Source organism: Penicillium psychrofluorescens, assembly GCF_964197705.1.
Source record: "Penicillium psychrofluorescens genome assembly, chromosome: 1".
NCBI lineage: Eukaryota > Fungi > Ascomycota > Eurotiomycetes > Eurotiales > Aspergillaceae > Penicillium > Penicillium psychrofluorescens.
Genome location: NC_133439.1, coordinates 944,792 through 959,447, shown reverse-complemented (window position 1 = coordinate 959,447; position 14,656 = coordinate 944,792). Strand labels below are relative to the sequence as shown.

The 14,656-nt window shown below is 48.1% G+C and overlaps 3 protein-coding genes across 3 annotated transcripts; 2 read left to right on the top strand and 1 right to left on the bottom strand.

Annotated features, from left to right (window-relative positions):
- Nucleotides 1-182: 182 nt before the first annotated feature.
- On the top strand, nucleotides 183-1,518 carry PFLUO_LOCUS335 (uncharacterized protein; the record flags this gene model as incomplete). The annotated part of the gene is made up of 7 exons (XM_073780600.1): nucleotides 183-358; nucleotides 412-487; nucleotides 559-607; nucleotides 664-739; nucleotides 792-887; nucleotides 942-1,371; nucleotides 1,426-1,518. The coding sequence occupies 7 exons, from the start codon at nucleotides 183-185 to the stop codon at nucleotides 1,516-1,518; spliced, it is 996 nt and encodes a 331-aa protein (XP_073634433.1).
- A 5,015-nt stretch (nucleotides 1,519-6,533) lies between these two features.
- On the top strand, nucleotides 6,534-8,059 carry PFLUO_LOCUS334 (uncharacterized protein; the record flags this gene model as incomplete). Its single annotated transcript, XM_073780589.1, has 6 exons — nucleotides 6,534-6,617; nucleotides 6,675-6,862; nucleotides 6,922-7,146; nucleotides 7,208-7,597; nucleotides 7,654-7,798; nucleotides 7,853-8,059. The coding sequence occupies 6 exons, from the start codon at nucleotides 6,534-6,536 to the stop codon at nucleotides 8,057-8,059; spliced, it is 1,239 nt and encodes a 412-aa protein (XP_073634432.1).
- A 4,687-nt stretch (nucleotides 8,060-12,746) lies between these two features.
- Nucleotides 12,747-14,180, bottom strand: PFLUO_LOCUS333 (uncharacterized protein; the record flags this gene model as incomplete). The annotated part of the gene is made up of 1 exon (XM_073780578.1): nucleotides 12,747-14,180. The coding sequence occupies one exon, from the start codon at nucleotides 14,178-14,180 to the stop codon at nucleotides 12,747-12,749; it is 1,434 nt and encodes a 477-aa protein (XP_073634431.1).
- Between the last annotated feature and the right edge of the window lie 476 nt (nucleotides 14,181-14,656).

Genomic DNA, 14,656 nt, shown 5'->3' with positions numbered 1-14,656 from the left:
TTCGGTCGACTCCCGAACAGCGGCTCCCGTCCGCTCTGGAATACCTCGGCGATTTTTCGCCGCTGTACCCCAGAGAACCGATAAGGGGCCCACAGCACACTGCCATCAAGTACTTATTCCTGTCGCTGTATGCATTTTTCCTAGATGGAGTCGTGCTCCACTATCACATTATTCCCGCAAATATGGCAACACCATTGAATAACCAGGCAGGCGTCGAAGAGCCTGGCCCTGCAAAGGAGATCGTCGTCGAGGAAGGAGATATCGCGCTTCAGTTTGCTGGAGAGGTTATCGAAGTGAGCCCGGAGCTCATCAGTCGCGTTCGTTGGAAGATTGATCTTTTTGTTTTGCCATTGCTTGCGTGAGTCGTTGGAAAGTTGCTTTCATATTTGGAACGAGTGCTGATGGGTGCAGTCTTACGACTCTTTTGCAATTTCTAGACAAATCAACCCTCAGTTATGCCGGTATTTTTGGCATCCTAGAAAACCTTGTATGTGCTAAATGCTTCATTTGTTTCCCGTCAGTCGTTTTTGTCGGAATAAAACATGCTCATTACACCAGACCCTGTCAGGAGAAGAGTATTCTTGGTTGGCTAGTATATTCTACTTTGGTCAGTATTAGATCCCTTGACAACAAACCTCGCGTGGCCTCTGACTTTCATATAAGGGTACTTTGCAATGCAGCCAATTGGAAGCTACCTGTTACAGAAATTCGCGCCGGCCAAGTGTCTCGCTGCTAGTGTGTATGACATCCGACTTCAAAAAGCTGCAAGGGCCAAATTTAACGGTCCATAGGCTCTGCTGGGGCATCGTCCTGTTTATGCATGTCGTATGCAAAAATTGGGCTGGTCTGATGGCTGTTCGATTTTTCCTGGGAATGGCTGAGGGAGTGTACGTTGCCCCAACCAAATAAACCCATACCGTCCTAATCCTGATCTCGTATAGCGTCACACCGGCCTTTATGTTGATCAGCACCGGCTGGTACGCTCGCCAGGACCAGCCGCTTCGAATGGGATTCTGGTTCTCCTTCAATGGTATCGCACAAATTGTCGGCGGTCTACTCGCCTACGGACTGGGTCATATTCATGTGAACAACATCGCACCGTGGAAATGGATGTTCATCGTCACAGCAGCTCTTTCCGTTGTTTGGTCAATAGTTCTATTTTTAGCGTTGCCAGATTCTCAATTGACGGCATGGTTTTTGAAAGACGATGTCGAGAAACATGCGGCCATTGAAATGGTTAGGGAGAATAACACCGGTATTCACAGCAGGAAGTTCAAGAAGGAACAGGTCATGGAAGCATTACGCGACCGCAAGGCTTGGATGCTGTTCCTCATGGCTCTAGTGTGGAACATTCCCAATTCGGTTGCCACGGTAAGCTTCAGACCAGTGCCTCAATTCATCTTATGCTGCTAAGTTATATCTCAGTTTGGCAATCTCCTTGTGGAAAACTTTGGGTACACTACCCTTGAAACAACCTTGGTAATTGTCTTCGCTCTCGATATTAGCCACACATACTGACTGATATGAATGGCTGTAGCTCGGAATGCCCGCTGGAGCGTTGGAATTTGTGGTCATGCAACAGTGTTTATCACCTACGTGTGCATCTCATTCAACAACACTCGCGTGTATTGCATGACAGTGGCTTTGATTCTCGCGCTGGTGGGATCAATCATGGTCTACGCAGCGCCATATGACAGTAAAGGTGCTCTACTTGCGGGCTACTACTTGGTAAGTTCTCCAATATTTGTGGAATGAAAGGACCTTAACATGAATAGATTTATGTTTTCCCAACTGGTTATATTCTCCTTCTGTCGCTGGCTTCTGCCAATACCGCCGGTCACACGAAGAAGGTTACTGTCAATTCAATGCTTCTGATTGGGTATTGCGTTGGGAAGTATGATAATTGACAGTCAATATCTTGACGAACACAACTGCTAATTTGAGAATCAAATAGTATCGCAGGGCCTCAATTTTTCAAAAATAAACAGGCACCTCGCTATGGTAAGCATAATTATGCCTCTGTGTTATTCGAACATAACTGACTTAGAAATTCAGGCCTTGGAATTGGAGCCTGTGTGGTTTCATTTGTCGTACTCATCGTTTTGGTTCTGATGATGGGATTCTATCTCCACTGGCAGAACAAGAGACGGCAATCTGACCGTTCCACATCGGAGGTAGCTGTTGAGAATGTCGAGTTCTTTGATTTGACGGACCAGACTAACCCTGTTTTTGTTTATGTGTATTGAATATACGGTTATGTCAATCTACCTGCTTCACTGTGGTGTTAAGACGCGCCAAGGCTGACGGCGCTGCTGGCGCCATTCGCCAAGGGCCTTTCGCAAACACACTTTACACGGGCTAAAGGATATATATAATTGTGGTAGCTTGCATATCATTTTGGCGAGAAGTCAGGTAAATGATATATGCGATGACGATCAATAAACGAGTGACTCTAGTTTGATTAACCCTATTGCCTGACCTTTTGCCTATATTAAGGCAACTGCTAAACACTAAGAAGTACAGACTTCGGTGGTAACACGAAAAGGCAAAAGGACCGGCCCAAGTACCCATAAAGATGGCGCGTACCAAATTTCTTCACGGAATCAAGCTTGCGCCCCTTGAGCAACGGCTTAGACTTAGCAGTCAAAGCTACCCGAGCAGGAGCCGCCGCTAAATCCTTTCTGGACATCTCCGTCAATACTCTGATCACCATATTTGATCGTGCATGAGCTGGGTCACGGTCAGATCTAATCTTTGATACAGTTCGTGATAACACTTACCTGACTCCAACATCCGCACAATAGGCGACAACGTCCACAGTATAAGGTAGAGATGAATCTACAGTGTTGTCGCCAGAGCCACCAGTGCAGGACAGTGTGTCAATTGAACCGATCTCATCTCCAGCCCCATTCGTTACAGTCACACCAGAGGTACCGCCTCCAGTGGAAACTATATTCTCGTATGCTTTAGCTGTGCAAGTGTCGGCGGTGACAAACGGTACGAGAGCCGTAAGAGCCACAGTAAAGAATGCGGTGGTTGAGGTATGCATATTGATATTCGAAAAGATGAAGGACAGTAAAAAATGTAGAAATCTAGTGATCAAATTTTGCTGTTATTGAAAGTAGACTGATGTTGTTGAATTGGATGTTGCCTGAGCGAGGAAGCACTCTATATACCTCTCCCTCAACTCACTGAAGTGAAATAGTTGCTTGTAATGTCTCGAAATCAAGACCATCGTCGTCATCCCTACCGTCTCCCTGGAGAGATATGACGAAAGGTTACATTATAAATCGCCTCTGTTGGTCTGTTGGTTGACAAATCCATAACCAAAAGATCCACAAGACATCTCCATGTCAACTTTTACAGGGATCTGCATCTCGATAATTGCTACGCATACCCAGTAGAAAGCAGCGACGACTGTCCGGGAATGTCAAAAATAGGAACCCGTAGCCCTCCATAAGACTTGGGGGCGCTTTCTTGGCTACTAGTGAAAACCAATCAAGTCCGCCCGATCCAACAGTTGTTATAGTCGACCGGGGCCGGACTAGATTCCGAGCCCCAGAATTTGCCCTAAGTGGGGGTCCCCCATGGGCGCTGGAGCACGCCCAGATTCAACGAAAATGCTATTTCAACCTGCTGGAAGCTTACGACGACCATCTTGGCGTCCCGCGCCACCTTCCGCTTTTGTTTCTCAGCGAAGCAACTAAGATGAAAGAGGTCGGATTGAGGTCGGATGAAGGAAATAGAATTGGACGGGATGGAACACGGTAAAGATAGTCACCTCAAAAGATCCTAGGCTAGAAATTCGGCAATGGCCGTCATGGGCGAGCTATACTGAACAAAGTCTTCGGTTGATGGAGGGGGAGAGACCTTTAACACCAGAGAAAGTGGCTTTGGAAGGGCTTTCTTTCTTAAAAAAAAAATAAATAAAAAAAAGACGGTTCTATTCTGCGTTGATCGGCTACAAGCGGAATGGAGACAGATAAACACGCGTCGCTTCTGATCGTCTTCTCTGAGCATCCTGAGTGAAGGCTGAGCTAATCATTGAGCAGTCCTGAGCGCTTAGCGAGCACATAGTTGAATCGTAGTCAACTTAACGGGTTTACCAGTTAGTTATTGCATGACATGGGAATGGCTAAAATGCTGGTAAAAAGGACGCCGTAAATGGCTAGCTTGGACGCGATTTTCGGTGTTCGATATTCCGTCACCTAACGTTGTGGTGTAATTCATGCTCGAAAATTTAGCAAGCCCTCAAACACTTTTGCAGCCGCCAAAGCCTTTTCTTCCTGGAGTCTCTGCGCGATAATTTGCAGCCCAACTGGATGTCCGCTCATCCTTTCTGAATCGTACAAATTCCAATTCCATTCATCCATTGGATTGCGAGGCTCATAAAAAGTATCAGCGATATCAATTTCTTTGGATATCGTCGTAACAGGGAAGGTGAGAGCTGAGTAATCCAGGAAGTTCCAAACTTTTGTATAACCGACCCAGCTTTCTCCATTAGTACTGCGGGTTTGCCTCAGAGAAAAGACGAAAGCTTACCGACATGAGTTATGAGGCACCGCGGAGTGAGGCATCACCGGAGCAAGGAGCACATCTACTTTTCGTCCCGAGATCGGTGCTCGAGTGTTGTTCCATCGATCGAGGTACATCTTCTGACAGTTGAGCTTCCGGCGATTTAGTTGCCAATACTGGTAGACAGAAATGGGCACTCCTCGATCGACCAGGGCTTTTACGTAAGGTAGGAATGGCTCATTGCAAACGGCAATGTCGCGGCGAATATCCTCGCCTCCATCAGCCGTGTAATATTGGTCCTAGAAAGACGATGAGAATAGGCATGTGACATGCAACAGCTATAAAAGACTGACCTGGATTTCAATAAAGTCTGCATGGCCAGTTGGATCCCAAGTAATAATCTCGTGACCCGCCGACTTCAGCTTTTCGACAAGATGATCAAGTGCCCGTCGGATTGGTGGATGAACTCTAACCATACCATCGTCCCAGATAACACCAACAGTTAACGGACGGGACAGCATTTCCTGGTACATTTCTGGCCTCCAAGGTAAAGCAATGCAGCGTGGATCCAGGTCCCAAGGCTGCGAGTCAAGCACGGCCTTTGTGACTTCGGAGAGCGAGTGCAATGATCGTGTCATGGGTCCGATTACGGATGGAATATGTTCCTGTCCTTCAGTAGAGACAGAGACATTATAGTAAGGAAGACGGCCATTCTAGTCGACATCGTTAGTTTGGCTATCGGACCTTGATGGAATTTCACCGAGGAACCTACGCTTGGTTTGAGTCCATATAACCCCAACATACTGCAGGGACCTCGGATAGAACCTCCGATATCCGTTCCCCACCCAATCATAGAACCTTTGCATGCGAGCAGAGCAGATTCACCCCCAGATGAACCACCAGGAGTAAATGAGGGGTCATTTGGGTTGACAGTAAGCCCCCAGACTGGATTGTCAGTTTCGGCCATCTAAGCCCAAGTCAGTCCGCTGTAAAAATATAAATACTTGGAGAAAGAAGAGAAATCTATCACATACCATGATGCTCTGTGGAATGTTTGTTTTAGCGATAATCACAGCACCTAGCCGAACTAAGATTGTGACGAGAGTTGCATCCTCAGTACAGGGGGAGTATGCTCTACCCACATAGCCCAAAGTCGAGTCAAAACCTTTGACGTCAAATTGATCTTTGAGAGAGACTGGAAGTCCATGTAATGGGCCTATAGGTCTACCTTCCCGGCGGAAGTGCTCGTCCAGTTTACGAGATCGTTGAAAAGCTTGGTTGAACAGAATCTCGGTTAGGCAATTGGTCTGTGGCCGGTAAGAGGATCTGTTAGTCTAAGTTAGGAATTGATGTCCTCATACCTCTTGATGAGCTTCTATTGCCCTACAAGGTTTATGTCACCAATAAGCACTTTTGCGATCTACTACCTCGATCAACATACCTATTGATGTAGGCCAATGCCACGCTCTCGGCCGTTACGTCACCCCGGCTGAGTGACTCCAGCAAATTCTTGTGGTCCAAAGAGCAAATTTCAATGCCATCACTGCTAGGCTTTATGTTCTGATGTTTCTGCAAAAAGCCTTCAATTGCCTGGGCTTGATCTCTGCGTTTGCGAGCAACAATTTCTTGCCAATCACCCTTAGGGGTGCTGTTCGCAATTGGCCCCATAGTGTTCACCTTCGAATATATGCTTAGACGCGCACAATAAACTTCCACTGTGTTGTCAATTCATGTACGGGATCACAAGCTCGCACTGTGGTGACAATGACTCTGCTAGGGTCTTATCTCGGCCCTATTCCGAGCCACAATTTCCGAGGCGACGGCCTCCGCCATGTGGGGTCTCAAACTCTCTGGGCATCGGCGAAAAATCGCCGCAAGTAACAAAGTCGGAAGAAAGCTATGTATTATCGGCTCCCACGTAAATTAGTTCAAATTATTAGATAAATATAATCTTGGTCTGGCGCGCGTAGGTGTGATAAGGAGATTCCATTCTTCGCGCTCATTCGATCCTAGAAATTATGGCTAGCCCGAAAGCTCTTCACAAAGTCGCCGATGACGCTGTCGCCAATGTGGATGCGGATCTGAGAAAAATAAATTTGGATGTAAGTTTTTCGAGACCTTAAAAAACTAAACGAACTCCTAACCCTCTTTCCTTGCAGATCCACGGCAACCCGGAAACTTTATACGAGGAAGTATATGCTCACGATACACTATGTGATTACTTCGAGAAGCAAGATTTCACAGTTGAACGAGGCGCAGGAGGTCTACCCACAGCTTTCCGAGCATCATTTGGTCCCGAAAAAGGCCCAGATGGACAGCTGACAAGAGCAGTTGCGATCAATCTCGAGTTTGTTCCGCCCTTTGCACAGACCTGACATATTGAGAATCCATTAACAAATTCCCTAGATACGATGCTCTGCCAGTTCTAGGACATGCCTGCGGTCACAACCTCATAGCAACTGCTGGTGTGGCTGCTGCTTTAGGAATGTCTGCGGCAATCAAGGAGGGTAAAATTTTAGGGCGCGTTGTAGCCATCGGAACCCCTGCAGAAGAAGGTGGCGGCGGCAAGATCAAGTTGATCAAGGCAGGAATCTACAAGGATATCTTCTGCTGTATGATGGTCCATGCAATGTATGACCCTCTTCACTGCTTGGTGAAACAGACAAGTCCTATGAAGCTCATCGTTCAACAGGCAATACGACAACGCATACTTTACAAGCATGTGCGGATCAGAATTGACCATCGAGTACATTGGGAAACCTGCCCACGCGATGGCCGCTCCCTGGGATGGCATCAATGCGCTGGATGCAATGACCTTGCTACACACCAGCATTGGTTTGCTACGCCAGCAGATCATGCCTACCGATCGGATCCGGGGGGTAGTACTTAGTGCTGGTGAGAGTTCTGGTGTCATTCCGCACTACTCCAAAGCACGCTACTGCGTGCGATCGGCCAGCCTGGTGCGCTACCGTACCCTGAAGCGGAAGTTCATCAACTGCCTCGAAGCTGCGGCGTTAGCGACTGGTTGCGAGCTGAAGACCGACTGGATGCCAGCTTATTGGGATATCCGCGTTAATCATGGGTACGTCCCTAATCATTTAATCCAGAATTTGTATGGCATTGATTGGTTTCCCACAGATTGGCCGGCAAGTATGTGGAACATATGGAGCAACTGGGCATTCCATTTGCGCCGATGCATGAACAAAAAGCGAACATGACCTGCGCTAGTACTGATATGGGCAATGTCACCTATGCAGTGCCCAGCATTCACCCGATCTTTGCTGTAGGTGCCATCAGTTACGACAGTTGAATGCATAGTTGCTAATAGCGAGAACAGCTGGAGAGTCCCAATGGATCCATCCACACGAAAGCTTTTGAGCAAGTCGCAGCCACGCAGGACTCCCACGAGCGGGCAATCAAATGCGGCAAAGCCATGGCGCGCACAGGAATTGAAGTGTTGGTAGACGAGGTGTTCGTAACACAGGTGCGGCAGGAATATGACGACACGGACATGAGCATCGCATTGGACCCGTGGGTGGCCTAAAGCGAAATATGTACCAAGCAGTAGAGTGACTGTAGTTCAATCTTTAAACATAACCGACCGAAAGTGCCGAAAATGCGGGGGCCATTGAGAAGCAGAGTTTCGATAAGGAATCCGGGCAGCCGGGCTTATTTATGTATTAAGTAATGAAACTCACTGATTGATTCGCCCCTGTCCCAAGCGATAACTATCAGGGACGTTCCTCTCTTATGTATGCGCCGCACCGCCAGCACCAATATGCAAACATCCGACAACCCGCGGTCGCCGGCTTCTCGCACAACCACGGCGTGTGGGGCTTGTCACCGCCGCAAAATCAAGGTGTGTCGGATCGGCGACAACATTTTCGTTGCGTATGCTTACATAGAGCTAGTGCGATGGGTTGAATCCAATATGTGGTCAATGCCTTCGTCGCGGAGTCCATTGTGAGCCTCATTCTCGGACTCGCCGTGCTGGGTTATCAACTGAAGATGAGCGGCAACTACGTCAACGCGTTGGGTGGCTGGAATCCGAACTTGCTCAAGTCCATGGCTTATCGCCAGATGAAGTGCGAAGCATCCCAACTGGGGAGACATTTGTTTCTCATATCTCCCAATCATCAACCAGGTCATCGCCACTTGATGGCACTGAGTTTACCCAGCCACCCGAAGAGCAGCCGTCCTCAAAGGGCCAAGATGATACGGTCGAAAAAGAAGTAGGCGACATTGCTGCTAATGTGGCCGTACTATCGCTAAATGCTACTGGAGAAATGCGCTTTATGGGCGGTCCCAGTGGCGTCCTGTTTTCCCGATTGATCGCATCCACCGTCAAGAAATATTTGTACAATACCGATCTTGAACAAAACGAAGAGATCCAATCACGCTGGTTACTGTCTAGTCAAGGGCCCGTCCCATATATCCATCACGACGATTCCTATGGCTCGGGAGATGCCCAGACAATACCACCATTAGAGACAGCCAAAAGCTACCTGACCACCTACATGCAGTGGGTACATCTCACATACCCCATATTTCATCAAGCAACGCTAGATTCGCTTGTTTGCCTAGTGTATGAAAATCCATCCACACTCTCTGCTTCACAATGGACGATTTTCTATCTGGTCATGGCCACCGGTGAATGGCACCAAAATCATCTGACGGAGGTGTCTGGACCTCCAGGGACTTCAGCCGTGGAACTGTTCAACAAGGCGATGGCTTGGTTCGATAGGGTTCTGCCATTAGATGGAATGGAAGGACTGCAAATTGTCCTATTGCTGGCAATATACTCTTCTTATCGCCCTACAGGAAGTAGCCAGTGGCATTTAGTGGGAATCGCGATGAGAGTATGTTTCTTCGTTCTTCTTTTTGCTCTATCTCCATAGGACGGCAGTTGACAAGATGGTCACGCAGCTCTGTATCGATATGGGCCTACATCGACATAACCCCGATTGGAAGTTTTCCCTCGATGAGTGGGACATTCGACAACGCTTGTTTTGGGTGACATATGCCATGGACCGAACTGTCTGTTTCAACTTGGGGCGACCTGTCACACTTTCCGATGATCATATTGATGCTCTATTCCCCAGTTCTGAACGCCAAAGCCAAACGTCAGAGCCCAGCATCGCTCTAGCTCTGCATCATATTCGGCTCCGAAGCATTCAAACCCGCATAATCAGCGAGGTCTACACTTTGGGCAAGTCCAAGGCTCTCAGTGACGACCACCAGCGAGTCGAGATTTTAGCCAGTATACAGCAGCAGCTCGATGAATGGCGATCCCAACTCAATCTTGTCTATTCCGCACATCACACCCCTCATTCATTCAAGTGGTATGAACGTCTTTACTACACGACCACATCCTCACTTCACCGAGCGACGCCGCTCTTCCCACGACCCACAGAAGATTCCATCAGGCGATGTTATGAAGCTTCAGTCAATGCTGTCCGGATCTACTACTCTATCCTCCGATCTAACGAGATGGAACACTCTTGGATGCTTATATCCGGATGCTTTCTTGCGGGTATCACCATGCTGTACTCCCTCTGGTCTAGCGATATCCTTTCCAAAAGTGTCCGATTGGAGAAGGTTACCGAGTCATGTAGAATGTGCTCAAATGTACTGGCTGTTCTGTCCGCAAAATGGAAAGCCTCTGCCCAATTCAGCGATACATTCGAATCCTTGACCAATATTACTACCAAACGGCTCGTGGAACAACTCCAGCACCGATACAGCAGTGACACTCTCTACACCACGCCCCCAGAATTATTGCCCTTCGATCCTGGAATGTTACTAGACTCGTTGAGCTGGCCACAGGATTTCAACTTCCAAGCAGCTTTGACGAATCCAGATTGCATTACCGAGGTTTTTGACGATCTACTTCGGGGGCAAGAGGGAATATGGAATACGTAGCCGCGATTGAATCAATGAAGCTGTCGGCACAATGCGAACACTGTCGCAAATGTAGTGTCACAATGTAAATTAATTTCGTCATTAGGGGTTTTACCAGTTTACAAAAAAATTTATACCAAAACTCCCGGATTTCACAGCTTAAACCATTGATTCACCCCGAGTAAGACATCTATCTGCCTCATGCCCGTCACCGTATTTGAGAGACAAAGATCTACTATCAACGACATCGGAATCGGACATATCAAATAAAGAGGCGCGAGGAGCTGGTGTTCGTGCCGGAGATGGCTGAGCAACAGCCGAAGTGCAAATATCCTCGCCAGACGACGATTTCTCTGAAAAGGGGGAGAGTCCGTTTTGTGAGGACGAGGGGGAGGAGGAGGAGCTGCAGACAGGACTCCGGTTTGAATGACCCCTTGAGGGACTGTAAACGGATCGGAACAGAGGGCCCAGCGTAGGAAGGCAGGCGCAAATAATTCCGACAGATTGCTCAATTGATGAATAAATCGTCGGATCAACGCTGTTCCAAGTGACATCATGCAATTTCGAAAAGCGGAAACTTATAATTCGCATAATAGAGGCAACGCAGGCGCTACAGAATGTTAGAGATGTGAGTTTCAACGGGCCTTGACTTGAGATATATCGCCAGGGAAGAGACTCACAAGCCGCCAAGCATAAAGATGCCGGTTAGAACGATCTTTTGTCGGATTGTCGTTTTCAGTCTCCATGTCAGGGGCAATGGGAGACAAAGAACCAGAACGTCGAGGAGAAGGTTTGCAACCCCATTCCAACGAAAATAATCAAGGACGTCTTTACAAGATCCTGCCGCAATTGGATTCCGTAATTTAGTCACGGGGCTGCACCCGACGGACGAAATAATGGTGCATGCGATGAAGTATCCGGTGATCAGGAACCCTGAAACCCACACAGCCCAACGGAAATACTTGACCACACCGAATATGCGGTAATATAGCAACAGCAGCGCTGCCTTTATGAGAACCGCATCGAGGAAATAAATTATCTGGCCGCCGAGAGAACTCTAATTTCGAGTCAATATCCGGACAGTAAGCGACATTCTTGGTGAATTACCTTGAAAAAGCCTTGTGTCTTGTCATATGGAAGATAATATTCATGACGGCCGAGGCCGAAGACAGGGATTTGAACCCATCTCAATATTGCCATAGCCCAGTTTATTGCCTAGGCAAGAGATTAGTAAATCATTATGCGTCTCGTAAACGCCGGGAAAATGAGATCTCATATGAACTACTTACCAGAGCTATCGCAATAGTGTAATCATCCCACCACAATCCAGCGCGAGCAACATGCCGAGAGATAAAACGCAGGATCACCAGAATAGTAGCTGGGACAATGGGGGTTATGGTTCCCACATAGACATGCCATGCGATGCTGTCATCTGGGGGTGCTTGAGCAGGCGCCATGCATAGCTAATCAGACTTTATTAAGAACAACAAGATGAAGCAGATCAAATGGTTGACCGAGCTCATTTTCCGACTCCAGGGAGAGGTTGTGGTTAAATACAAAGTGCAGTCGGTTGCCTTTGTTAGGCGCGCCGAGCGGCCCCGGATAAGGTTATGTGGCGAGGTCGGCCCGGATGGTGAGAGCTCGGGATTTCAGCGGCACTTCGGACTTGCACCCCGGCCGAACTGCGAGCTCGACTGACGGGAACATACCTTAGATTGAACAAATTTGTGCATGGAGAGAAACATTAGAAAGGTGAGGCTCATCTCAACCGGCAGCTGGACAATAAAAATCCATGGAAAGTGATCAGGAATTGCGAAACACGGTATGAGCAGGCGGAAATTTGAGACAACAAAAAACAGATGTATCTGATGCTGAAGGAAAACCATCTCATCTCTTCCGATCATCCAATATGCATGTTGATCTGTGTCCGGGGCTAGCGTCCCGCCATACCCTATAGGGAGATGGTGAACTGCGGGGTGCATACAAGACGAACGGTCTCCACTTCAACTCCACCGCGCATGCATGCATACTGTCGGATGAAAGTAATTACACGATGCCGCGGAGTTCTCGAACTCAACGAACTAAAGTGTAAGATGTCATACTTCCGAACCTTCGGAGATTCGCATTCTTGGCTGACTCAGTTCTGGATTTTGCCACTCGTTACGACACGCTTCGGTACACACTCCCCAATCCGGCGACCCACGCGGAAGAACCCAGTCAGTTCACTTATAATAATAGCAACTGCCATAACGGGTAAAGGGTCTGTTGTTTGTTTAGGAGCTAGCAATAGAGAGAGACCGAAGCTTCTGTTTGCGAATTGCCTCCTCTCGCTACAGCGTGATTTCCTTCAATTGCAATTGCTCCCGACAGCTTTCTAGGGATTCCCTCTGCATCTCAGAATAAAGGTGGAATTCATCCGCCACATGCGTCCCGAGGCAGCGCTGAAATCCATCGAGGTCCGGGTCTGCGTGCATGATGAGCTGCTTGGACTGGGACTCAATTCCGTTTCCCAGATTGGAGTTGAAGATGCCACCAGCAGACAGTGGCAGGAAATCCTCGTAGGTCAAAGGCTCATAGCTCACAATTTCTTTCTTTAACAATTCGGAAATCGAGACCGTCAACTCTCCTACTTCTCCTACTGCTGAGGTACTTTTCTTTGCAATTCGCTCTCCGATGGGTGTCAAGCGATAGCAAAAGTATGCTAGATTCTTATCGTGGAGTGCTGATAAGGTGTCTGGAAAGGCTTCAAAGTGCTCTGCTAAGAGCTTGTCGTAATTTGCGCCTGTGGTTCCTTGCTTCGTAGCCTCTGAGTTGACTCGGTTGAGGAGTCGATCGTATAGTTGTCGTCCTTCGCGGGTTAAAGCGTAGCCTCGTTGCTCTACCTCTCCAAAGCGAGCTGTATGTGAGCCTTTAATGAATGTGTCTGACGCATCTCGGAAGTATACGGTCTCCTCTAATGCCTTAAAGCTGGTTTGCCGCAACAGAATTGGGCAAGACCGTTTTGGGGGACCTTCGATGCGCTCTTTAGCAGGCATGCCCTCATCCAGCATCAGCTGTTGCACTAGATCGATGTCGATTGTGCGAGGTGTGAGATGATTAATGTGAGAGCTGGAAAAAGACACAATGTCGGCAATCAAGGGATGTTCGGCTTTGAGTATCTTGTATTCATCCAAGGTGACGGTCGCTTGTGAATGCCACCGAAATGTCTCTAAGCCGGTGGCAATAAACTCCGTACACTCTTCCGGTGTCAAGCCACCTTTTGTTTCAGCATGGTCGAGAAGCTGCAGAAGTCTAGGTGTGAAGATATTTCTTTGTGCTAGCGCTCTCTGCGCCAGATTTCTCGTCTTCTCAGTCAAAAGCTCCATGCGCAGCACTGTTGTGAAGACGCGGAAGGGGTTCTGAGCTAGAGCATCTTGGGTCTTGGGCCGGAAAGCCGTAGCATGCATAGGAAACCCTGCCAAACTAAGGTCGTAGTAGCCAACGGGGTACATGCCCATGACGGCGAACATGCGGCGGATCGTGGCTAGCTCATATGCCGTGCCTAGTCGGATGGCACCGTGTCTTTCCACTCGATGTCGCGAGGGAAGAACATCGTCCGGGTCAATGGCCTGCAGACCGTCAAGTTTCTGGCCATCCTGGACTGTTTTCGCGTCTGCCTTCCAAACCACATCGATCAAATTTCCGTAAAGAGGGACTTCGCTCTTATACATCTCAGACAGAGCATTGCAGAAGCGAGACCGGAGAACGTTCTGATCCCAAGTCATGGTGAACGAGTCTGTTGAGTGTTTCGGCGTATAAGGAGTGAACAATAATCTCTTTCCTAGCTCTGTTGCGATCAAGGGCGTGTAAGATCATTATCATCTTGATGTAACCCGCAGAGCGGACCAGCCCTCTATATAGAAGCCATGATATCGAGAGTCCCGCCGCCATCGCCGACTTTATCCGCTATCGGGGCGCTTCCGTCGGAGCATATGATAAGTTATCAGGAGCAAAAGAGGACAAGCGTTATATCTAAACCTGATGCCATTCGAGGACCGAAATCTACAGCCGTTTCCGCCTCGGCAGTTAAGGGATAATAATGCGGGGGATGAAGGGGCTCTCGAGCTTCTACTACCAATTGAAACTCGACTACTTGGAATATGTACACAGTCCGAAGGGCGTTCTGGAGCTATTTTTAACGATGAATATCGTGGACACATTCACAAGATACCCAATCCGCAGTGATATTTGTCGAAGTTAT